This window comes from Polyodon spathula, chromosome 26 (assembly GCF_017654505.1).
Source record: "Polyodon spathula isolate WHYD16114869_AA chromosome 26, ASM1765450v1, whole genome shotgun sequence".
Taxonomy (NCBI): domain Eukaryota; kingdom Metazoa; phylum Chordata; class Actinopteri; order Acipenseriformes; family Polyodontidae; genus Polyodon; species Polyodon spathula.
The window spans coordinates 11,977,694-12,002,406 of record NC_054559.1 but is presented as its reverse complement, the minus strand read 5'-3'; the positions used below and the strand labels follow the sequence as shown (position 1 = coordinate 12,002,406).

The 24,713-nt window shown below is 39.5% G+C and overlaps 3 protein-coding genes across 16 annotated transcripts in view; 2 read left to right on the top strand and 1 right to left on the bottom strand.

Annotated features, from left to right (window-relative positions):
• The window catches only part of LOC121300702 (myocardin-related transcription factor B-like), a 42,314-nt gene extending 29,639 nt beyond the window's left edge, over nt 1–12,675 (top strand). For 7 of the 10 annotated variants that reach the window (XM_041229405.1, XM_041229402.1, XM_041229404.1 and 4 more), the window contains 9 exons: nt 200–343; nt 2,167–2,417; nt 3,074–3,230; nt 4,884–5,771; nt 6,061–6,192; nt 6,802–6,957; nt 7,072–7,182; nt 7,492–7,552; nt 7,860–12,675. In XM_041229405.1, coding sequence (XP_041085339.1) covers nt 200–343; nt 2,167–2,417; nt 3,074–3,230; nt 4,884–5,771; nt 6,061–6,192; nt 6,802–6,957; nt 7,072–7,182; nt 7,492–7,552; nt 7,860–8,362 — 2,403 coding nt within the window. In that variant the 3' untranslated portion in view covers nt 8,363–12,675. The remainder of the gene's footprint in view (nt 1–199; nt 344–2,166; nt 2,418–3,073; nt 3,231–4,883; nt 5,772–6,060; nt 6,193–6,801; nt 6,958–7,071; nt 7,183–7,491; nt 7,553–7,859) is intronic. The other 3 variants (XM_041229406.1, XM_041229409.1, XM_041229407.1) reach the window with 2 other exon arrangements.
• LOC121300705 (U11/U12 small nuclear ribonucleoprotein 25 kDa protein-like) lies at nt 11,028–21,140 on the bottom strand. Of its 5 annotated transcripts, none has more exons than XR_005947560.1 (10): nt 21,022–21,140; nt 20,157–20,372; nt 19,938–20,028; nt 19,508–19,613; nt 18,440–18,514; nt 17,626–17,683; nt 14,996–15,182; nt 14,551–14,670; nt 14,035–14,122; nt 11,028–13,501 (listed from the first exon to the last, which is right to left on the bottom strand). XR_005947560.1 is itself a non-coding variant. In XM_041229417.1 (7 exons), exons 2-6 carry the CDS (start codon nt 20,361–20,363, stop codon nt 17,632–17,634), a joined length of 531 nt encoding a protein of 176 aa, XP_041085351.1. In that variant the 5' UTR covers nt 20,364–20,372; nt 21,022–21,140; the 3' UTR covers nt 16,259–17,168; nt 17,626–17,631. The 5 variants fall into 5 exon arrangements, 3 of the variants coding, with proteins under 3 accessions (XP_041085349.1, XP_041085350.1, XP_041085351.1); XR_005947559.1 differs by having other exon boundaries at nt 14,035–14,073; XM_041229417.1 differs by lacking the exons at nt 11,028–13,501; nt 14,035–14,122; nt 14,551–14,670; nt 14,996–15,182 and adding an exon at nt 16,259–17,168.
• Nucleotides 21,141–21,269: 129 nt separating this feature from the next.
• On the top strand, nt 21,270–24,477 carry polr3k (polymerase (RNA) III (DNA directed) polypeptide K). The gene is made up of 3 exons (XM_041229418.1): nt 21,270–21,485; nt 21,906–21,993; nt 22,818–24,477. The coding sequence occupies exons 1-3, from the start codon at nt 21,375–21,377 to the stop codon at nt 22,943–22,945; spliced, it is 327 nt and encodes a 108-aa protein (XP_041085352.1). The 5' UTR covers nt 21,270–21,374; the 3' UTR covers nt 22,946–24,477.
• Nucleotides 24,478–24,713: the final 236 nt, after the last annotated feature.

Sequence of the window (24,713 nt, the reverse complement as noted above, 5' to 3'; positions counted from 1 at the left end):
TTTTAGTCCACAGTTCCCTTCAAAGCTAAAAGCTATTCACCACCAATTGTTTTGTAACTCTTTACCTTTCAAACGCTTCAGTAACATTGGCCTGTAAGGATGCTGAAAGGTGTGCAGGTGTTTTGACATTTTAAATATTAAATAATCAAATGGTCAATTGACTCAATTCAATGTAGATCTCTGTCTGTCTGTACCACAGTACTGTCCCCAAGCCTCACTGCCCACTTCAGACTTCCTGAAACCTGTGTCTGCTGCCGAGCATCACACCGGTCGCTTGGCAACCAATTCATTCCAGCCAATCAGCACTGTAGCTCCTTCAAAACCAACCCCTACACTTGTAAAGGTGAGTCTGTGTACAAGACAAGAGTATGAAAGCTGGACGTTATGGATGAACAGAGTATACTTTGTAAAATACATACAGCAGTAATGTATGTAAACACTCCTAGTGCATATGACAAACACCTGCTGTTAAAGATTGCAAACTAATCCAGCAGTTTTATTCAACTCCAAATTACAGCAGCTGGAGGCAGGCTGAGCCACAGAGCCCAGGAAATGACACAAGCCGTTTGATCTGAATCTTTGACAGATACAGTATCTCACTGTTGGTGGGGGGGTTAAGTGTGTGGAATGGAGCTCACGGGTAACATTGTCTGCTGGGGCTGAATGAGGGGAGGATGGGGTACTACTAGCGCAGCTGTGGAAATCCTACTGCCTGGGCCAGCTCAAACCAAGAAGATTTTAAACCAAAAAGTACCTTTTTTCAGGGTGAGTGTCAGCCTAACTTGGGTCTAGTACTGAATCTGTCTTTTGGTATTTCAGTTGAATTTCAGCCCACTGTTTTGTTAGCACATACTGACTCGGATGAAAGTAATTACCCCAACAAGAAAGTCAAGGTTTTTGGTTTGTTTTCTGTTTTTTCATGTTGTGTGGAGGATCTGTAGAATGGGAAGTTGTGGGTTCAATCCTTAATAGAATTGAATCGGATGAGTTTTAGTCTCAGTGCCTGAGGATGCTGAGTTAGAATTTGAATCTGTTATTCCTTGAAGCTGTCGCTCTTGAGGGTTGATGAGAAGTTTATTTTTAATGTTTCCTGCCTTGAACTTGCTTGGGCATTCTAGTTACGTAAACAAGTTACGTTTTGTTTTTTAAACTACAGTAACTTATTTTTAAGGACAGATTGGATGCCACTTAGTTTATGTATGTGTGTGTGTGTAATATCTATCTATCTATATATATATATATATATATATATATATATATATATATATATATATATATATATATATATATATATATATATATATATATATAAAAAATGTGTGTGTATGTATAAAACACTTACATATGATATGCCATATCATGTGTAGCATGTCATGCTAGGTAAAACAAATCCTTTCTAAAATACTTCTGAATTGTATCCAATTATTTACAGCACTGGGGGAATCTCCCTGGATTTCATCAGCCACCTAATTTTAGGGGTGGTCCTGGGATAATATCAGAAAGGTGGTTGATGCACTGGGATACCCAAGTGCTGTAAAGAGCTCCAGTGCGGCTTATCAGGGTATAGGATTGTTCGGTCACTAATGCGTGACATCCCTGTACGAGCACTTTCCTTCCCTTCCACTTGACTGTACCGGATCAGCCCGTGTGCAAGCCTACACTTACAAGGTGATCTATGTTGAGCCTAGCGCTGATGGAACAGATACTGTGCGTGCCATGCTGCCTAACACTTTTTAGCTATCTTGTAGCTATGTTTTCCACTTTGCTATCTAAGATAAAGTGGGTTATCTTTTATATCGCATAAACCAAAGGTGCTATATTTAAATTGACTTCTATTTTTTGTGTTTTATTTTTTTATGCAAACCTTAGATATATGTTTTTAGTTTTTACCCAGTTGAAAAAAAATGAATGTTTTGTGTGCTTGGTTATGTATTTAGCATACTTGCATTTGTTCAGTTTCATTTGTTGGTAACATTTCAAAATCTAAACCTTATTGTGTGTGTGTGTGTGTGTGTGTGTGTGTATGTATGTATGTGTGTATATATAAAATAAAAACAGGCTAATAAAATATATACGTGAGATCAAAAATTAATTTATGTATTTAATTTTCTTTTTGTACACTGGGAAACTGAGGTGATTTTAGAGATTTTCTGTCACACTTTGTAGCAGAGCCAGCCAAAGACAGCAAGCGAGAGGAGCCGCAGTAAGAAGGGCCGGGAGGCCAAGCCGCGGGTGAAGAAGTTGAAGTACCATCAGTACATCCCTCCCGACCAGAAGGCAGAGCCCAGCGAGGCACCCATGGACTCGTCGTACGCACGCCTTCTCCAGCAGCAACAGCTCTTCCTGCAGCTCCAGATCCTCAGCCAGCAGCAGCAGCAGCACTACAACTACCAGGCCATCCTGCCTGCGCCACTCAAGTACGCCCCCCGCATGCCACACCATGCACTGCAGAATTATGCTAGACCACATGCTGCTATTTCTCTCACCCTCCCTCTCTTTTTCCCTCTTTCTCTTCCCCCTTCATGTCCCTATCCCCCCTCTTTCTCTCTCCATCACCCTCTCATCTATTTTGCAATGTCTGTTTGCCATTTTGTTCACAGCTATAGGCTTAACCCGCATGTCAAATGCTTTTTGGCCCTTCAGCGTAATTGAAGAACCTTGCTTTGAATTTGTGCATTTTAATGATTTAAAAGTTGTCAACAGTTAGATCCGCTGCCTTTAGGCTTGTTTCCAAGGAAGTCCTATGAAGAAGCAGCAGTCAGGCACGCAATCACTTAACACACACACACACACAAGTAATTTATCCAAAGAATCAATGACTAGTTCTGTTTCTTGTGTTAGCTGACAGACTCTGTAAGCTGTCGCTGCAGGCCCTTCTTGTTGTGTTTCTTTACCAGATGTTGATTACCATCAGGATGTGGTTCCTTGTCTCTAGACATTTGGATTACAGATATTTTTTTTTGTTTTTGTGTATATTCAAGCTGTCGGCTTGTTCCATTTAAAAGATGTGCGTGTGCTGTCAAATTTGTGACCTGTTTGTTTTCTCTCTCTCTCTCCTGCCATTTCCACCTAGCAGGCCCATGACCGACAATTTGAATACCTCCTTGAACAACAACAACATGCCCACCACCATCGTCGTTGCTTTGCCAACCAGTGGCACCCTGCGGCAAAACAACAGCCTGGCCAATCGAAAACCGGGGCCACTGCCTGCTAATCTGGATGATATGAAGGCAAGATTTCTTTTTTTTTTTTTTTTTTTTTTTTTTTTTTTAAGATTTCAGAATCAAGAATCGCAGCGCTCGTGGATTCGACCGACATATGGTTGCAAGGCTGTTTTGAGACGACTTGATTTAGGAAAACAAAAGAAAGTCAAACAAAACCAAAAGGGAGTGGAGATCGTGCAGATGAGGGTTCTGAAGTATTAGAACGAGCTGTACGAAAGCTGCAGACAATTGCAACACTTGCAGTTGCATACATTTAAGAACTTTTGAAAGCATGTTTTTAAACGGTCGCAATTGTTGCTGGCATCTTCCCCAGTCTGCCTTTTCTCATGCATTACCAGTTGCGCTCAATGCATTTGAGGTGAACAGCGAAATACCTATTTTTCCCTAAAACCATGGAGCAATAGACTGCACACATGTGCTGCTAACCCCTCTAAAGTAAAGAGTGCGCTAGGTGTTCATTTGATTTTACTACTGTACTGTTTTGGCATACTGTACAGATTAACATTTTGTTTCAAAATGTAATGTGCAGCCTATCTAAAACACACTGGTGTTATTTCAGCGCAATGATTTATACATTTAAAGTACATTGAGCACTATAAATATATGTGTGTGCATGTGAATATTATTTTTTTTTTTTTTTTTAAGCCCGACATCTCGTAATGTCAGGCAAACCTATCTGGTTTAGCGAGAAGCTACTCCTGAAAAGCTTTTTGATAGAAGCACATTTTTTATTTTGGGTGCAGATGAGGGCCACAGTATAGAATCCAGTGAGATTTAAACTGCATTTAATTTATATATAATATATACCCAGTATTAAAATGGGTAAAATGAAGATGGAACAGAATGCATTGTACAGATGACGTTTACATTTAACAAAAACAATGTTATTTTGATTCTTGCATGTATAGACGTTATCCTTCGGGCACCCTCTGCTACAGCATACCACAACTCAACTCCCAGTAATTATTTGAACAATGTTGCACTCTTGCAAGGTATAATGCTGCAGATCTTGCTAAGACGTTGCAACAGATATTTTAATTATTTTAGTGCAGATGCCTTCATTAACATATTTTCTGTTCGTACATACGACAACATTTTTGCAGCGTGTTTCGACAAATGCAAATTGCGATATGTTTGCGCTGTGACTGGCCCATCTTAACAAACCTACCCCTTGGCTTTTAACCTAAAAAGGCAGTACCGATGCTGTACTTTGACATGACATAAATATTCTATGGCATATTTAAACAAGCATCCGTTTTCTACAGTTTTTTTTTCCACCAATAGATGAAATCCTTTAATGCTCGGAGTGCAATTGAAGTGGACTTTAAAAGACAGTGTGAAGTCACTGTCACCTAAGTGTTTTCTGAATGGCTTCACTATGCAGTGCTGAAATGGCAAGAGTTATTTGTTTAACAAATTCAAAAAGTGAACCTTTAAAAGAGACATGTTTACATGATTGTCCAGGAGACACAGACCAGACCCAGTCTCAAGGACAGGCGCACACACACAAATGTTTTTCCAATTCATTCAATTATGAACATGTTTAAAGGAGAGCTGGCTTTAGTAAGCATTGGCCAAAATGTTTGTGTACCTAGTTTTACCTAAAAAAAAAAAAACTGATTTCTTCCTCTCTGGAATAATGATTTTTTTTCTTCCCAGGTGGCCGAGCTAAAGATGGAACTAAAACTAAGGGGGCTCCCAGTGTCCGGCACTAAAACGGACCTCATCGAGCGACTGAAACCTCATCAGGAAAACTCTACCGCCATCTCCACAAAGAGCGCCATGACCACTACTATCTTCTCTGGGTCAGCTGTGGAAGGGCTCACATCAGCCTCTTTACAGACTCCCTTTGCTAAAGAGCATCGGCATAATTCCAGCCAGCTGGAGAGCATGAGCTCCACCCCGCCAGTGTCCCCCGTCCCCTCGGAGCTGTCCAGCCTGAACACCGAGGACAGCAGATCCATGGACACCTTCAGTGAGATCATGGGCGTGGCCCCTGCTCATGCCTCTGGGGCCTCCCCCCGCAAAGGGACCGGCGAGGACTCGGGCATGGAGCTGGAGTCGTCCATCAAGGACCGTAAACTCCACGAGAAGGAGCTGCAGATCGAAGACCTCATGAAGAAGCTGGAGCAGGAGCAGAGGCTGGTGGAAGAACTTAAGATGCAGCTGGAGGTAGAAAAACTAAGCCAATCGCAACAAATAGGCATCGCTGCCCAGCAGAACCACTCTGGGGCACCAGAGATCAAGGCTGAGAGCAGAGTGTCCCCTTCGTCTTTCCACCCAACCTCCCGCTGTCCGGTGGTCCAGCAGACACCCATGTTGATCAAGCAGGAGCAGGAGGAGCAGCAGCAGCCTCCACAGACAGCTGTAGCCCAAGGCCCAGCCTGCCTGCAACAGTTCTTTGTGAGCCACCAGAGGGTGCCCCAGGTCACTGATCAGCCTCAAACCTTGCTGACAACACAGCCTGGGACTCGGCTTCTCCTGCCAGTCTCCCCCTCTGGCACCAACACAACCATCCAGCTGCCAACAGCTAATGTGAAACCCCAGGTAATGGTTTTCTTTATTTTAATAATAATTCTTATTAAGGATTATGTATCCTACAGGGCTATGTCCAGTGTTTTAGCTGCAATAAAGTAACTATGATTAACAAGAAGTGATTTATTTTAACCCTTTCAGTCTTGGCGGGAACTCAAGGTCCCACCTTACCTTGGTGCAGTTTAAAGATATTAAAGCACTGACAGGACTTTAAAGTCTCATTTGATTTATTCTAGAAGCTAAGACCATATACTAGTCAATTAGTCACTAGGGCTAACATGTCCATGACTTCTCTACCCAGCAGCCGCAGCAAGTTCTTCAGGCCATACCCCCTGCTTCAGCCCCAGACCTCATCCAGGCCATCCCTCAGATTCAGCCACAAAAACAGGAGGCCCCTCAGCAGCTCCTTCACCAAAACCACCATATCTCAAAGGTTTGGGACCATTTCCAGAACTTCCCCCGTCAGTACCTCTCAACCAAATGTAAAACAAGGGACACTGCCCCTTTCTAAAACAGAGGATACTTAAGTTATTATCAGCCACTTAGTTGTCCAATAACAAAACACAGATTTGAGGTTAAACTTGCATCTTAACAGAGAGCAGAAATACATTTGCTGTTTTTCTTTTAAAACATCACAATCTGTGAAGGGAACATTTTGCCTCCGGCAAGCCAGTATGAACAATAAGAAAACAAGAAGTGTGGCGCTTTGGAAATGCTTGACTTCTGTTTCTGTAATTTGTCAAAGGTTGTGTGAAGGAATGTTACAGCTTCATACTCGCGGGTGAAAAGTAGGGGAAAGATTTTGTTAAAGTAATACTTGTCTTTTTGTAATCTCAGTTTGCAGCTGTATGGTTAATAATAGTATAGCCTTGATGTTGAATTCCTTTCCTAATAGCATTAAAAGCATCCACTTCATGAAATCTTGGCAGAAGTCCCATTGCTAATGTAGATTACTATTATAGGAATAGCATATTAGTTTGCCCTGGTATATAGCACATACTGTATTGTACCTGCAGTGATGGATCCAGTCTTGTTTCTGTAGGCGTTTCCCACCTGCACCACATCCAGTGCTGGGTTTCAGTTCCAGAGCCAGCCAGTGACTGTTGACCCGCAGTGTTTCCTCAACAGCTCAGCAGAGAGAAGGCTGGCAACACGCGGCTCCCCAGGCTACACGCTGCACAACGGATCCATGCACAAGGTACAGCCTTATCAGCCCCTTCCCCCCCCTTAACCCCTGGTGATACATCAATGTTGCTGCCCTTCATTTGGTACCTTCTTTGTTTCATTTATCTGCGCTTTCTTCTTGCTTCAGCCCCAATTCATCTCAGTGTTTGGAAACCCCATCCACAAGAACAAGGACCCTCCCCGCTATGAGGAGGCTGTGAAGCAGAGCCGGAACATGCAGGCTCCCCCGCAACCCCAGGTAACGCCAGACACTGCTCAGGGGCATCGGAGCTGCTTACTGCTCTTATTACATATTAAAATATTAGTGAATTACGTGCACAAAATTCTTAAACTTCACATAAATGTGTATGGCTGCCATTTCCTCAATGGAATTATTATTATTATTTTTTTTCTAAAAAGGTTTTCATGTTTACAAGTTGTTTTTTAGTAAATATCCAGAAATGTAGAATAGGTTTGACTGTTATTATATTTCTCTGTTATATGTTGTGCTGCCCTGTTTTGAATGTGTCTAACAGTAACTTAACACAGACTGGAATTTCTCTTCAAGCTTCCCATGGCAACCAGCCAGCAGATGGACGACCTGTTTGACATCCTGATCGAGAGTGGAGGTACAGGAAGCATTTATTCCTGTTTATCCATCGAGACTCAGGGTAGCTTTTAGAAATTGATGTCTCTGTGCTGACTTAAATTTCTAAAAACGTCCTGTTTTGAAACGACCAAAATGTATTTCATTCTCTAGTCTTTTCATTTGTGTTTTGAATCCATTGTTTGATCAATCTAAACAACGTTCCTTATGACTTTGTGTTGTATGTGGCTATTCAGTCGAGTTACAGTAATATAAGGGCACGCCTCTAAAATGTGTTTTGGAGCATACTGTGAATTGAAAGAATACCCCCCCCCCCCCCCCCCCCCCCCAGATTTCTCCGTTCTTGAGGGAGGAGTCCCCTGCCAAACTGATGCCTGTGACCGCCAGCATCACCACCCTGCCAATCAACACTGTGCTGTCCCGCCCACCCCAACAGGTCCAGATGGCCCCTTCACTGACCCTCGACCCCGCCCCCAGTCTCTCGCTCGCCTCGGAGAATCAACTGGAGGCCTTCCTGGATGGGGCCCCCCACCAGGGTTCCACCCGAGAGCACTTGTCCCTCATTGAGGACATGCAGAGTCAACTGCTGAGCCAGTCAGGCTCCCTGAGTCAACCGCACTCCCCCATGGACACCCATGAACTGCCTTTCTCCACAGACGGGGGGCCTGGTGTCGGTTTTGACCTCCATGACCCTAATCTGGATAATATGGAGTGGTTGGACCTTACCATACCTGGGCCGTCTAGTAGTCTGGCCCCTCTGGGCATGGCCCCATCAGGGGGAGTTTTCTCTGACTTTCTGGACACTCACAACCTCCAGCTACCCTGGGACTGAAGTGGTGCACTCCTCTTGCTCTCCAAACAGATGCTTGTTGTTTTAGTTTGTTCCTTTTAACTTTTTTTTATTTTTGTTTTTTTCAAATGAAACAAAACCAGATGCTGAAATGTTTAGGCTGGCGCCTGGCCTCATTTCAGCTCATGTTTCGAAATGGAGACGGCAACAGGTTTTGTAAATTTATAGATCCTGTTTTTTTTTTCAGTACCTGGGATGCATTTTGAGTTTGTGGGCAAGTACAATGCCAGCAGTCTGTCTGGTGTGATTGGACGGCACTGAGGTCTGTCAGAGTTGAGATCCTTTATATCCTAGTGAGAGGGTGGCAGGGTAGAGGATTCAAGACAAATGGTCTCTTCTGAAATGTGAGAGTTTGCTGCCTTGATCATCCCTTCCCTGCATTCTTGGGCATTTTGAGAAGGGGACAGTATCTTAGTCTATTTTTAAATGTGTGCCAAGCAAATATGAGCAGCCTGTACCTTAAGCCCAGAGATGCTGTCGGAAACAAGAGGCACATCTTTAGGGTTTAGACTGGATAGAAATCGGAGACCTTGAGTATTCACCCCTGGGTATTTATTTTTATTTATTTAGAATTTTCCAGGCAGAAATTAAATGCCTTGGTTTACCACCGTCACTCAAACACAGCCCTGGAAGAACAGCTGGATTGCTTTAAGGCTCAGGGAGGTGCACTGGTATAGCCGTAGCACACAGTACTGTCATACTGTGCCATTGATTTTGAAGTGTCTCTATAGCTACATTTGTGAGTTAATATCCTCCCTTGTCATCTATACCATTAAGATATCAAGTAAAGACAGGAGCCATTTTAAAGCAGCTTATAGAACAGGATACGTGTTGTTTTTTTGTCCCCATCCCCCAGTCTTAAGCATTACGCTTTTGAGGTGTTGATTTAACTGAGGTTTGATCTTGGTAACATGTCCCAGTTGGTGGAAAACAAACTGTCATTTCAATTTGCGTAAAAAAAAAAAAAAAAAAAAAAAAAAAAAAAAAAAAATTGTGACAGTCAGAGACCTTTTGTAAATATTTTGTAAATAACCTGCTTTTTATCCTTTTTTTAACTGTTGAAGCTGGTTAGAGAGGGAAGGGGTGACCCTAGATGCCAGTGTGTGGTGCTACTGTACTATACTGGACTGCACTGGTTCTGAAAATTGACTCGATACATTATTTTGGAGCAAGATCGTTGACCACTGGTCATTGTTCATAAAGTAATCGTTTAGGCTGCTATAATTGTATCTTACAATTGTGGCTAAAAGTAAATGTGACAGGAAGGGGGGGTGCACTTTGAATTTCCAGTAGATTTGCTAGTAAATACAGATTTAATCCTGTATACACAAGTCATTGTCCTGACTCTGTATTTTGCAGCATGTTACTGTTTAATAGTCCTTCAGAGGTGCGTTCTACACCAACAATCTTGTATAACGGATTTGTTACAGTAATGACACTACTGTATCAAAATAAGTTACTTCAAAAGAAAGTAAACTAGCTGTAGACTTTAGGAATCACTAAGAAATCTAACGGTGCATATTTTGTTTTGGGGGTGTGGGTTGGATCTATGAAACAAAGTGTCATTCACATAAGTTTTGACAATCAGGCTGTATGGTGGTGGTTCTTCATGAAACTACCACTGTAGTTACAATTTTACCTTTTGACTGAATTTTAACAGGAGATCTTTACTGATAGCCAAAGGTGCAGGTCTTCCTGTTTCCAGGGTTTCATCAGAACGTTTAATAAATTCTTAAGCATCATCTTGATGGGAATAAAATATTTATTTGTAGGGTTTAGAACTTCAGTTACAGAAAGAAAACACAGCACACTAACTGTCTTGGGATAAATTTCGGTGTATAAAGCCATATAATTTAGAGTATTGTGCCACCTAATGGTCAAGGGGTAGCACTGCACCTTAACTAATTTTTCAGGAGGTATTCTGCCATTCCAAATCTAAACCCTTACCATAAAGAGACAATCCACTGGTTAGTAAATACACCAAGTACATCAAAAGCATATCAGATGACTATATATGTGCCTGCTTCTAAAGCTGTTCTTTATTTGTAAAATAACTGTCCATAGTGTACAGTTAACAGCTACAGACAGCGATGTATCGTGAGGCACAAAACAGCACAGCTGCAGTTAAGAAAGAATCTGATCCTGCTTCATGCATTCTAGTTCTTAAACCTCATCATGTCTGAAGTGATCTTTTTTTTTTGGGGGGGGGGGGGTTGTAGTGATGCCAAAAAGATAGGTCTGTTGTTGATGATGTTGTTTTGATTTGTAATGTTAAGAAACCAAAAGCACTCATTTGCATTCTCTGGGCTCCCAAGCTCCAAACCAAATTTGATAGGGTAATTGAATAGTGTACTACACAAACTAGCAATACATCTGCAACATTAATGCAGGGTACTGTGGCTTTTGACAGGTGAAAGCATCCCCTGGAAGTGCAGGTAGAAATGTATTTACTCTGCTCTGGGAGCTCTAGATTTTGTCCAAGGGGGACATTTCTGTGTTTAGTGCCGTTAAGTTTTCTTTAATATGAACAATCACAATGATGTATTGAAGTTCACAGATACTGTTTCTAATATCAAAAGGTGTAGATATTTAAACTTTTTAAATATAACGGTGCAAATGTTTTGTTGGTAAACAAATTGTTTTTAAAAAAAAAAAAAAAAAAAACACTAAAAACAGCTAGATATGGGTGAACCACATTGGGCAAAATTTAAAATCTGAACAGTGTCGCTATGTATTTGTAACTTCAACCATTGTATTTATTTATTTTTTTTAATAAAAAGGTACAAATACAAAAATTAGTGACCTCCCTCTGCAAAAAAGAAAAAAATCTGTTTTAAATAGGAGTAATTCCCCTTAATATGTGCTGTGGGGAAAATGTAACCCTATTAGCTTGGCTAAACTACAGGTTTGACATACTGAGATGTTCTTCAGGAAACTGAGCTGGGGGGGGAAAACAAAATAATGTTAATGATTGTAATGATAATGCAGAGTTAAACTAAATATGGTAATTGCACTTACTTGTACATGAAGATTACCAGAATGCAAATGCGATTAGTTTGGTAAGGAATGAGTTCTGGTACAGCACCTGCTTGTTAGTTCTGCCTCGCTCTGATGGAGATGATTCACCCATACCCAAGCCCAATGATCACACCCATTATTTTGTGAAGTTGTTGCTCATCCCATTGTGTCCACAGCCACCTACCTTTCTGAACTACTACCAAAAACTGAGTCTGGGGCCCTTTTTAGACAGTAAACTGGCATCAGTTTTAGTCCTAGAAATACAGAATTTATTAACTAAGTAATGGAATCAAATTGTGTTAGTGGTTCAAAACCACAGTTTAATATATATAATATGTAATGCATATACAATATGTAATGCATATTTTTTATATATATGTAGCACATTTTCTGAACTCTTTTGTAAATAGTGGCAAACATTTAGTTACAAATTAAGTGTTTGTTATATATCTGCCTTTTTTGTGGCAATAAAACTGGTGATGAACTGTGAATCTGACTGTTGGGTCTCCTACTTCATCAAATCTCTTATGGCTGTTTTCACAAACCCAGATTATCTCTAATCTCCAGACTAATGTTAATTTACATAGTTTAAGATTACTGCTAATCTGGATATGTGAAAACCAGACTAAAGTTTCATCAGCTGTTTTAAGAAATAAAAAGTTGATTAGATCAAAGCTTTACAATTTTAAAACCAATTTTGGTATTAAATGAGTTATCAGAAAAACATAGGTGTGTTGTACAAGTAATATAGCAGACTAAATATTCAAAATAAATTGTATTAATGAACACCAATGTAATCCATATAATGCCTAGCACTATATTTCCACAGCAGTACTGTTTATTCCTGAACTCCTGATAAAATCAACTCTGCTTATTATCACTGATTTTGAACAGCCCCTTTTGAAGTTATATTAAAAGGGGTTGACTGTATGGCAAGTAGAGAACATACAGCACAAGTTCTGCGTGAATCTGAATGCAATGTGGGTAACCACCTTGAGGAAACTTGCTATTTTACACTGCTATTTCTGCTTGAGGTAAAACAATGTCTATCAATTTGGATGTGTTCAATCTAAAAAGAAAAGGGGGTGTGCATTACAAATATATGCAGGTGCCGGATTATGTAAAATGTACCTTTTTGTAATGTGCCTGTTGAGACATGCAAAGTAACTTCATCGTACCTCTTTGTCTTGGGTTTAGAATTATATCCCAGCTTTAAAACTCTACAGATCACTGTACTGCTGTTGTCCAGTTTGTGGCAATTAAAGATTTTCTGTGAACTTCGTTGCAGTACATTTCCACATTTCGTCCTTTCAGCCTACATTTTTCTTTCTGGGGGGTGTGCCATAAGCCAAAGCCCTAATTTGTTCTGTAATTCGCTGGATTCTTAAAGCTTCTGGATTATCTGAATTATGGATCGACAGTTAGGGCACCTGTGGACCACATCCTTATATACATGTACACAGAAAGGGATTAAACAACAGCCAAGAAAGCATCAGAGGAACCAAAGAAATTTGTGTATTATTGCAATACAAAGAGTTATTAATCCATGCTGGCATAGCAATGTTCAAGAAAATACATTCAAGTAATTATTTTTGTTAAAATAACATTTGAAGTAAACAATGGATCAGTTTACAGTGCTTCCTTGTGATTTACTGAAGGCAGCGAATGAGCGAAGAGTACAGTACAGGGCAAGTTACTTGTGTGTGGAAACAAGGATGGTGCACTATATATGGTATTTAAAAGTCCTGGACAGGTCAGTTGGAAACAAGTTAAAAATAAGGTAATATTATGGCTTCTACCAAAAAAAAAGAAAAACACACAATCTTTGTGCAACTGGCAAGGAAGTGACCTGGGAATTACGCAAAGAAGCTATTTTTACAGTGTGCCTTTAATGCAAATCAGTCACCGTTTGTCAAACTGATCCAGGGAGAAATAGTCAGTAAAAACTAGCCTACCCAAACATGACGGCCATGATGCACAATAGCCAGACAGCGTTTCCTGCCTTCCTGGAAATCTCTGTGGTCACAAACTGCTGCCAGGAGGGGCAGTGCGTTGGGGTGGGACTGTCTGGGAGCTTGTCATAGTCCAGTGTCTGCTGGGGTGCTGGGCAGAAGGAGAACAGCACACAGTAATCAAACTCATCCTGTCTGGTAATGAAGAAGCACTTGCAATCACGACTACCCCTGGGTCTATTGAACCTTATACTTCAGAACTACAAATTCTAAGCCTGCATTCTAACCCATACCCATTCAAGTATTACTGTACCCTTATTTTCATTAAGCTCCACTTACCTACAACTGGGTTATCATTTAGAATTATGCAAAGTCAACAATGTTGACATTTGTTCTGATATTAGATGATCAGTTTTCCAGATTTCAACACATAATCTTGTGACTTGTAAACTAAAACAGTTAATAACAAACTAACACTATACTTTTAAGATAGTCGATACTGCTGGGGGCAAATCAAACATCTACAGGCATTACTTGCCATTTATATTATGATGACAGGCCTTGACTCAAAGCCTTCATTTTTTACATGCTCTAGCTAGTCTTCATCAGTTTCACTGGAGTGCATGGTAAGGTATCAGCCTTTAGGACAGTGTGAATTTGTTCTGATTTTAAAAGGAGCCTCACCTTGGAATGACTGTGGTGGTACTGCAATTTCAAACTGATCTGAAATGCCAGGCAAAACAAAATACGCCACCATTCAATTTGCACAAATCTTAAAAAAAACAAAGAAACACATTAAAAAGGTGTCTAGTGATCCTGGTCAAGGCTGCTACTCCCCGGTCCACTGACCTCACAGGCTGGACAGTTATATTAATACAATATAAACAGCTTACTGAAATGTAAGAAAATGTCCGCAATTTTTTATCATAGAATTTAAGAGCTAGATTCTAAAAGCTATGTAACAGCAATTGCCATTTTAAAACCAATGCGAAAACAACTTTAGACTACTCACAGGCCCCTAAATCAAATGTCTGCATTAGTACATTTATCTGAAACATGCTAATGAAAATTTGGAATAAACAGCTCTGAGAATCCAGCCCTAAACTTACAAGAAACCGTGTGATAAAGGCACTACTATGTTTTTTTTCTACCTTTAGTACTGTATTGGTACTAAAGATATTGCCTGTGAGCTGCTAGTACCTGGTCTGGACTGGCCAGGGAACAGGATCTCCTTCCTGCGGTTCAGGAGCTCTCCCTCTTGCTCTGCAATGTCTCTCGTCTGCTCATCTGTCCTCTCAAGCTCCTTCTTCTCAGTGGAGTCTTTAAAGAGGCACACAAATGACAGCATGGAGTGCAGAGCTGTCAATCCAACCTGCTTTTTTCTCAAACTGTACATCAGGTATACACTTTGAACGAGTTCAATTAGACAGAAATGTTTAAACGATGCTAGTGATCCAAATACACACAAAACTGACTATAGATTGCAGTTGTTGAACCACACTGAACTGCAATTTGAGCATACCAAGTTCTTGTCAATAGTTTCAGCAGTTTTACTGCACATGCAAGTTTTTAAACTTGTTTCCTGTCTGCTCATTAAGAAGTTGTGCATAATAAGCCGAGTGAATCACAGTGTGTTCTGGTTAACCTGTTCTTTTGGTCAATGCCTTCTTGTCGTGGAGATGAAGCCAGTGTTGTGTTTGAAGTCCTGCAGCATGGTGAGCAGCGATTTCCTGCTCAGGAGCTGCTACTGCTGCTGTTGCCTCGGCCGAGCCATCATCTTGGCACCTCATCCAGCTCCGTCTGCTCCTGCGCCCTGGGCATCTCTGAGGCAACTACTGGGCAAAAAAAAAGGAAGAACTACGTGTGGAAACAGCCAGTATCTTGGTATTCATTTACACATCTTTGAGAATCCCTTAATTGTTTGGAGCAGTCTATTTTAAAATAAACTACTTGGTAGCTTAATAACTACAAGTGGAATTACTGTGATCTTTTTATGAATGTAGGCATGTCTTGTAGTTTACAAAGTCTTCATTTTAATGAATTTTAAGCAACAATTTGCAATTTCAGTACTTTGAATAAAATAAGTTTGAGGGGGAAATAAATTCACCACACTTTTGCTCCAGGACCAAGTATTGCACTTTATATTTGTTGATCCCCACCTTGTTTCTTACTTTGTACTGAAATAACCTAAAATAATCTATTTCTTTATTTTTAAAATTAATTAACAAGCAGCCCAGTTAACTCTGAAGTGTACGGGTATTAACATTACCTGATGAAGCCGGGAGCTGAAGAGTCACCTATTGCTTACCAACTGCACTCCTGGAACATGTGATCACAGAAAGAGTAACCCTACCTCTACAGTATGTGGCACTGTGAGCTGAAAAGGGGTAACAGTATTAGCAGACACTCTCTGCTGAACACTTGCTGTCTAGAAAAAAATTGATGTGTTAATGTCAAGGGAAAACTTAATGCATTGTGGAGGCTAAGGATGGTAGAAAGGTGTTTAGTGCACTGTGTACGAATAGTCAGTCCACTCTGAACGCAAATATCACAGAGAGATAAAGTCATTTCAACAAGTAAAGCAAACAGAATATCCTGGGTATTTAAATGCAAGGCACAGTGCAAATGCATGGTCCTGGAAAGTATTTTATTGTCCATGTCTCAACATATTAAGGACAACCAGTATGTGTAGATTTGCATGTTCCTGCTGCTCTTAATTTGTTAATCTAGTTCTGTATTTGCTTGGAAAGACGGCATTTTTCTGCAACAATATCCTGGCTTTTGAAACAGAACTGTTTATTGAAAACAGATATATATATATATATATATATATATATATATATATATATATATATATATATATATATATATATATATATATATTTCAAGCACCAGCTGCCCAACGTTTCGATGTACATATTATTCTCACGGGAGCATGTGTTTGAATCAAAACGTTGGTAGTATTTATGATGGCATGACAATTACATGTTATTGTTTATAATCTTACATGATGGAATGGTGTTCTATACAATGTGCATATATTTTTATTATTATAATATAAAAGGACATCAACATAAAAGTTAGATTCTCTCATAATGAAATACTCATGGAAACATGTTCACACACACAAACACAAAGGGACAGACACACACTCTTCCACTATAAATCTGGATCTGGGATGCCCCAGCACCACTCAAACTACACATACGTCATACATGAGTCTGTGGGAACTAGGGGAGGGGGATTCACTTGATCAGCAGAAGATCTAAACACAGTTGTTGCTTACTGTAGATCATGAAATAGGGTCTTTTGTGTACCACTGTAAACAGATTACTCATAATATATAAATTCATAATACAGTAACTAACAAAGACCCCTTATTAAAGAGCTGATTGGTATACAAATAGAGATACTGTTTTATGATTGGACTACATATAAAAGATACTTGACATAAACAGGACAGGAGCTCTTCGCAAGATGTATGAACAATATCGGCATGCGTGGTTTGCAGTGCACAGTGAAAGGTGATGCAGGTGATCCAGACAACGACGAACACAAGACAGTTCACAATTCCAAGCAGCTTTATTTCCGCTGGGTTGTGTGTCAAAAACACTAAATAACAATATGCATGGGCTCTACACACCAAAGTGTACTGGACTGCTTAAAAAGGAGGGTTACAGTCCCGAAAGTAAAGGACACACACACTTTCAACACAGTGCATGCTCTCAGTAAAGTGGCATGTAGTCTGCCAATGGTGCTTTGTGCAGTCTGGGTTTGTGTGCTGGCCACAAGTGACAGCTCCCAAATGCTTTTGCCGTCTAACAAGAACAAACAGCAACAATTAGTCAAGTACAAAACAAAGAAAACACGAAACCCTCATGATCCCACAGTCCTACGGGGCACGCAATTCCTGATGAACAGCGCTCCCACAGGTCGAGAGGGAGATTGTTGATTCGGATTCATTCGCTCTTTGTCACACAGGACGACAGCGATGCACTTCCATTAAATCATCAAGGAGATATTCAACTAATTACTGAAGAATACTATCACATAACTTTCCATATCACTCGAACTTATAATCAGAAATTTTATTCCCATTTGCCAGGATGTGCTTAATACTCCCAATCAAGGCATTACAACCGTAAGTCTTACTTTATTACTGGAATTATCATGACAAAATGATACATTTGAAAAGCAGGTGTACAGCGGCACAATACACAACTTATATTCAAGTATATACACAACAATAATACATTGAAAACAACTGGTGCTTACACTGATTCACTTTAGCTTCTTGAGAAAAGTCACCTCATCTCTGTTTCTTATGCCATAACTGTAAAAAAAAAAAAATTTATTTATATATATATATATATATATATATATATATATATATATATATATATATATATTCATTCCAGTAGCATTTGTGAATAGATGCTTCATATTACAGTCATAACTAATGTTTATTTCAAACTATTTGTGTGTTTTCTTATTGCATGTATCTCTTGCACAGATTAATTTCTGACTTGTTCATTTTAATCTTTTCAGAAACATCCTCACAAGATCAAAAGATCAAAATTCAGGACAGTGCATAATTAAGTAAAAAACAAAGTTTTAAAACCTCTATTTAACTGCAAAACAGATTATGCCGGAGTATATCCTAGTATGCTAGCAGGCCGGGTATTTCCTCGTAATGAACATCCCAAATACCGTGCTGTATTAGATTTTGGGGGTTGGGGTGGGGGTCTGCTTAACAAGACAAAAGTAAATAAGTTTGCTGGTATTCAGAAAATGTTTTCGGTTTCACGTTCCTGTGTTGAAAACTGTACTGTGGTTTCTATGACAGGTATACAAAAATGACAAACAAATACAGTATGTATACATTCTAGAGAGCATGAAAAATATTTGTGTAGGGCTGAAAACAAGGGGAAGTGAGAGTTACAGCAAACCAACTTTTTACTCTAGATTTCTTCAAATTTTTCGATAGAGAGAAATTCTTCTGGTCGATGGGACACACCCTTCCTTTAGAATTAAAGATCTTATGACGAGACTAAAGTTATGGATGAACTGTTCTTGGTTCCACACTTACTCTTTAAGTTTCATTTTGTCGTCTTCCAGTTTCTCGCCATCAAAAATCAAATGGAAGGTTCTCCAGACATACCGCCTTGAAAAGAAGCATGTGAAAATGGTTAGCAATGCACACCCAGGGATGGAAATAAGAGTCCCTTTGCATAGCAGTTTGATCCATTCCTGGTTTTACTATCTTTAATAAGACACATATGAGCTTATTATCTATACACTGTGGCTAATCAAGCATGTATTAAAACCTGGAGTAGGTCAAACTGCTATGAAATAGAAGTCTTATTTCCTTCTCTGCACACCTCTTCCAGGAGATTAGGGGAACGTTATTTTTCCTCAACCAAGACCAGAGATGGAAACAAGGCCATTGCATTGCGGTTTGCAACACCCAGTAGGAGCCTAATCGGATGCACCACCACTTTTAAAACTTAGGTTTGAATAGTTACACTCAAAGTACAACCTGAAATGGAGTTCACCGCTATGCAAACTAATCTAATCACTACCTGGGGCACAATGATTAAAACCACTTTTTAATATGGCACAAACTACAGGAACAATAGCCTAGATTTTCCACTTCACTGTGCTACATTGTCTTGAAAAGGCCCCTCCGTTTAGGTTAAATACCCTACGAAATGTGAAAATGAATGTTATTTGAGTTATGTTAATTATAGTTTTATAAACTGTAATTATAGTATCAGTGCAAATACTTTACTGTAACTTTCTAGAGTCAACACTTAAACTAATCTAATTGCTGTAAATCTGTGTTGGGCTTTACACACCAGCTAGGTAGCCTATAAGAAACTGGCAAATGTATGTTCCAATTCCTAACGCTTGCTGGTGGTTACCGACAGGTGGTGGAATTTTCAGCCTGAATTTTCTAGTGGCAACCAACTAAAATAGTATCTACAGGAATTTAAAAAGACATGGGGGACAGTGCATCAGTTGACAACATAGCATGACCTTTCAGAAAGAGCTGCCCAATGCAAAGATATAGCTACTCAAAATCAATGAAGGACTGTGGCTGAAATCCATGATTCTGATAGGGTTACTTAGCTCTTAGCCAGTTTTACTGAATTACCAGCTGATGTGCTTCACTCCTCCTTCTCGCTGCTGCTTCAGCTCCATGAACCTGCGAATAGCTTTCTTCAGGTCCAGCACTGTAGCATTCTGCACCACCACAATCGCTGGAGGAACACAGGGCATTGTTAACTCAGTCCTACAGGCATGCATTGCAGTAGATAACTTCTCAGCTTTAAGAGATTCACCTAGCTCCAGATAATGTAGGTCTAGCTGCATTGGCCATTACAATAAATACAGATGAGAACATTTAAAATGATGGGACAATCAATCCAACAGAAACTAATAATGCTGACACTGTTGGGGGAGTGGAGGCACCCTTCAACACGTACACCATGTGGGTCTGTGTGTATGGGAAAGCAAAGAGGGGCCACTAATATACCGCATTATGGGTGGTGGTACAGCATGGAATAAAATACATTAGCACTCACGCATAACTTCACCGTCATCCTTGCAGACTCGGACTGTCATTGCCTGGCCATACTCCAGAGCCACCTGGGAATTGATCTCTTCCAATGTGACCTGGAAAGACAGCATACCGTTCACACTCCACCCTGTCATAACTGGTCCATATACATTACTGTCGCCCAGAAACTTACTACTGTCTTCCTTATTATTGTATGTGTTTTGGTTATTGGAGATGGACAAACCTGAATGGGTAGGTCACAAAGCAGAGGGTCCTGGACTATCCTCGCCAAGCCTTCCTCAAAGATGTCCAGGAATTCAGCATGGGGCAGATCTTCTTCTTCGTCCTCTTCTTCCTTACACGGGCTCTTCTCCCCCCCCTCCACCTCCTCGTCTTTCAGACTGACAGTTGCAGGGAGAACTTCTGTCCCTTCCTGCACAGGCTCTGCCATTGACTTCTGCTAAATTATTATTTATTATTATTATTATTGTTATTATTATTATTATTATTATAGACGCCCTTATCCTGGACGACTTACAGTTGTAAACAAAAAATACATATCAAGAATTACAGTATAATTAAGAGCAAGACACAAAATACAATGACTTCAGTGCTAATAAGAGCAAGCACAAAACACAGTACGATTTGATATCGGTGCAGATAAGTGTTGATAGTTACACCGGGGTTAGATACGAGAGCAAGTGAAATACAAAATACTACAGATTGGGTTAAGTGCAGGATTAAATACAGTAACACTGGGAGTAACAACAAAACACATTTGAAAGTGTAAAATGAATTGCAAATTCACCTGTAAGTGGACACTTAAATTAAAATTTAGCTTTTATCGAAAACTCTATACACCATTCATTTTGTATCACCAGAACCCATTTTCTTCCTCGTAGTGCATAATTCATGTTTTAAATATGTTTACTATGTTTCATAGTAACTGTGTATCAAGTCATGCCAGGTAATTGTTATCAGCGTGTATTTGACTGTATTCGCTTGTTGTGCTGCTAGCGCATGAAACCAGCCAAACCAATTATTAAATAAACAAAACAAACAAAATAAAAGTAAAAAAATAATAATAATGAAAACACGCAGTGGCCCACCTGGTTTGATGCGGTACGTCCTATTCAACAACCCCAAGGGAAACACGTCGTTGTGTTTAAAAAATACAACATGCTGTCCTGTGAGATTTTACAATTAACGATTCTGAACAATATTAAACTTCTACCGTTTTCATAATAGCAACGAAGTATGCATGGTTCTAGACATTATTTTGAGTATCAAGCACTACTACATGGAACTGAGATTGATTCGGTTATGTTGCAGGGCGGCCTTTAAACCCTGTTACTCACAGACCGGGTTTTCGTGGAAATACGTGAGAACCTGTTTTCTATTAAGACATCACTATATAATTTATTGTGTTTCATTTTTTGTTGCTCTCTGTCCAGAGTGAATCATGTTGCTGTTCTGTCCGACCTGTGGTAATGTGTTGATCGTGGAGGAAGGGCAGAAATGTTTGCGTTTTGCGTGCAACACCTGCCCGTATGTTCACAACGTAACGAGAAAGGTAAATACAATATCCGGTGTTAAGTATGACATGGAAAATAACAATTTGTGTTTTTTAAAACTCTTGTTTAATTGTCTGATGGCTGTATTGAATTTACTCTATTACCCTTGTGAATCTGCGCGATAATAAGCTGTTACTTTGGTTCCCCATGTAAGTTTGTTTCCTTCTGAGCATGTAAACATCCGTATGTATTATCAGCAATATTGTGACTTTGAACTCACAAGATTGTATTAAAAGGTTCCGCATGTTTTAAAAGGACAACAAATATGAACATGGAATGTAATTATTATTATACATTTTATGACGCCTAAAAAGTGTTCTTTTGTTTCGGGGATGGTAATAAGATTCCTATTACAAACTGCTGTGCAATGTGTGTTGTTTCCGTCGCTGTATTTTATTTTGCCCCTTGACTATGTGCAGGTCACCAATAGGAAATATCCCAAGCTGAAGGAGGTTGATGACGTGCTCGGTGGAGCCGCCGCCTGGGAAAACGTTGATTCCACCCTAGGTAATTCAGACCCTGCCTTGGAAATGCGTGTCTGACACTGATGAGAGGAGCTTTGTAACAAATAAATACAAGCAGGGGTGGTAAATCGCTGTCCTGGAGAGCGATTCCAGTCCAGGTTCCACAGGTAAAATGAGAACTAACAGTTTAGAACAGGGTTGGAACAAAGACCAGAAGTGCCAACTTTGGCCACCCTTGAAATGGATTCCCTTTACCCTAGGTCAGGGGGTTCAAAGTTCGCTTTCCAACTCCTGGTCTTTGTTCCAACCCTGTTCTAAATTGTTTAATTGAGCCAATTGCAGTAAACCTCCATATAGACCATGTATTTAATTATATCAATTTTCCTGTTAAACCAGAAGTGGAATGGTCCTCCAAGTGCTTGATTGGACACCCCTGCTTTATATTAATTCCACAGTTATTGCGATTAAGCACAGATTAAACTTGCAAACTGTGTACACTGAAAATATAAAAAGGAAAATGTTAGACATCGGTTTAGTGGAGTAGTCTTCAGAGTGAGTAGAGCATGTGTACGTTTCAATTAGCGAATTGACATGGTAACCACATCATTTTACTTTGTTACGGAACAGTAATCTGGTCATTACTGTCAGCATTAATGTGAACATACAGGTTAATGTCAGTAGCACCCCTTTTATTATTGAATTTCTGGATGGCAGTACAATGAAAAGAAATATTAGAATGATGAGGCATACACTGTTTATTTGAATAAACTGAAGATGCCCTTAATCAGGCCAGAGCAGCCAGTTAGTGCAAAACCACAGTAAATCACTACTGTGGCATTATTCTAACCACCTTTGTTTTGATTTCAGAAAAATGCCCCAAGTGCGAACATCCACGTGCTTTTTTCATGCAGATCCAGACGAGATCAGCTGATGAGCCAATGACAACCTTTTACAAGTGCTGCAACCTCCAATGCGGGCACCGCTGGAGGGACTAGACCTCCTGCTTTCTCGTCTTAAGAGTAATGAAAGGACAGCTTGCATTGCATGGTTACCGCTTTCTGAAAGCACTGTCTGGTCTGTGTTCTGTGTGCAACCAAGTTACCAAGGCAAGGAAGCATTCAAGAGAACTACAACTTGAAAATGATTACAGTGTTGTGCCACCAGCTGCTTTTTCCTAAAGTTATGGGCGTATTCTAAATACACCTGATTGAATTGTGAGCTCACAAAAGTAGGGAGAAGCAAACCTGGGATATTCTGCTTTAAGTTGAGTTAAAATGGATTACTTTTGAAGAAACATTTTAATATCAGTTTAAAGCAGGGTAGATAATCTGACACTAGAATTTTAGGCAGGTCTAACCAAAGGGAGTAAAGATAGAAATCAATATGTTTCTGAGCTACGTGTGAGTAGAGTTGTGGGAAAGAAAATGCAGACCATTGCCAGTTTAAAAGTCAGTCACTTTAGCCACTGGCTATGGAGATTTATTTTTTTTAAACAATAGGCCTTGCTATAATGTTGCCAATTCATCTGTTTGGACAGTGAGATTTTAGTGCACCCTGTAATGCAAACCATGCAGGTAGCTTTCTCATTTGTTATTAAACAATATATATTTTAGTGAATGCTGCTGGTAACCTCAGAGGTTATAGGTCAGTTTGTTACTGATATTTTCTTCAGTAATCACTTGAAAGTGAGAATATATTTAAATTGTCTCAATCTGAATACAGTGTTACAAATCTAAAACGTGTGTATTTAAAATATGAAATAATAAAAAAAACAAGGAATTGTTAATTAGTTGTTATTGTATTGTTAAAATAATAGTTTTGTGTTCTATGCAACAGCAGTAGTCCTATTCACATCGTTCAGTTTCCACAAGAGTATAATTTTACATAGCAACATTAAAAACATACATCAAATACCATGGATTAAAGGCGAACATTTTTATTTGTAATTGTTTGCCTCATCAACCCAGTATAAATATGACTGCCCTTCCACATCACTGCAAGCCACTTAGCATTGCAAATAGAGCCAAGAAAGGTAAAGGAGGCCAGGCTGGATTTTCAAATATTCATAAAAAGCTTGAACATGCACTGGCAAATTACAAGCCACTATCATTGGAGAGCAGATCTGGATTTTCATCTGCTGCATGGTTTTAAAAACTCAAGGTCATGCTGGTTATCCAACAGCATGGGCTTCTCAACAAAAACTATAACATGCAAACAAAACCTTAGCATTTGTGCTGGATGGAATTTGTCTTGCTTTCTGTTTTGGATGTGAGAATAACTGGATTACTCTCTTTAAAGACCATTCCTAATTCCCACAACAGAAAAAGGACTATGAAACTATTCAAATTTGCAAAATGAAAGGTGAATTGAGCAGCCATGGACGTTAACTCGTTTTCAAGTATCCCTTTTTAAAAGTACAGAGATACTGTAATAACAAAAGCAAAAGTTTATATTACTCAATATTTCCATGCTACAAATACAAATCACTAAATTCACAGGACAGTCTGAACACATGGTGCCGAAGAATACTCTAATATCCTGCTTGTACAATCTAATTGTGTTTTACAATCTTAAAAGAATTGTCTCCAGTGGTGCAGGTCTCACATTATTTGTCACATAAATTATGTTTTTTTATTTTTTATTTAATAAAGATAATTAAACAGACTAAGTAAGACCCACATAGATTTATTCACAGGATCACACATCTGGGCTAGTCTTAAGAAATAAATTTAAAAAACAGATGAGCTTTTAAAACTCGTTACA

Bases quoted from the DNA above. Each gene is read 5' to 3' on its own strand.
- polr3k (XM_041229418.1), top strand. From the start codon at position 21,375: ATGTTGCTGTTCTGTCCGACCTGTGGTAATGTGTTGATCGTGGAGGAA. The intron at 21,486-21,905 runs GTAAATACAATA...GACTATGTGCAG, and splicing joins TTCACAACGTAACGAGAAAG to GTCACCAATAGGAAATATCC. The intron at 21,994-22,817 runs GTAATTCAGACC...TTTTGATTTCAG, and splicing joins AAACGTTGATTCCACCCTAG to AAAAATGCCCCAAGTGCGAA.
- LOC121300705 (XM_041229415.1), bottom strand. From the start codon at position 20,363: ATGGCAGAGCCTGTGCAGGAAGGGACAGAAGTTCTCCCTGCAACTGTC. The intron at 20,029-20,156 runs GTTTGTCCATCT...CTGTCTTTCCAG, and splicing joins TTTGTGACCTACCCATTCAG to GTCACATTGGAAGAGATCAA. The intron at 18,515-19,507 runs GTAATTCAGTAA...CTTCTTTTCAAG, and splicing joins GGAGTGAAGCACATCAGCTG to GCGGTATGTCTGGAGAACCT.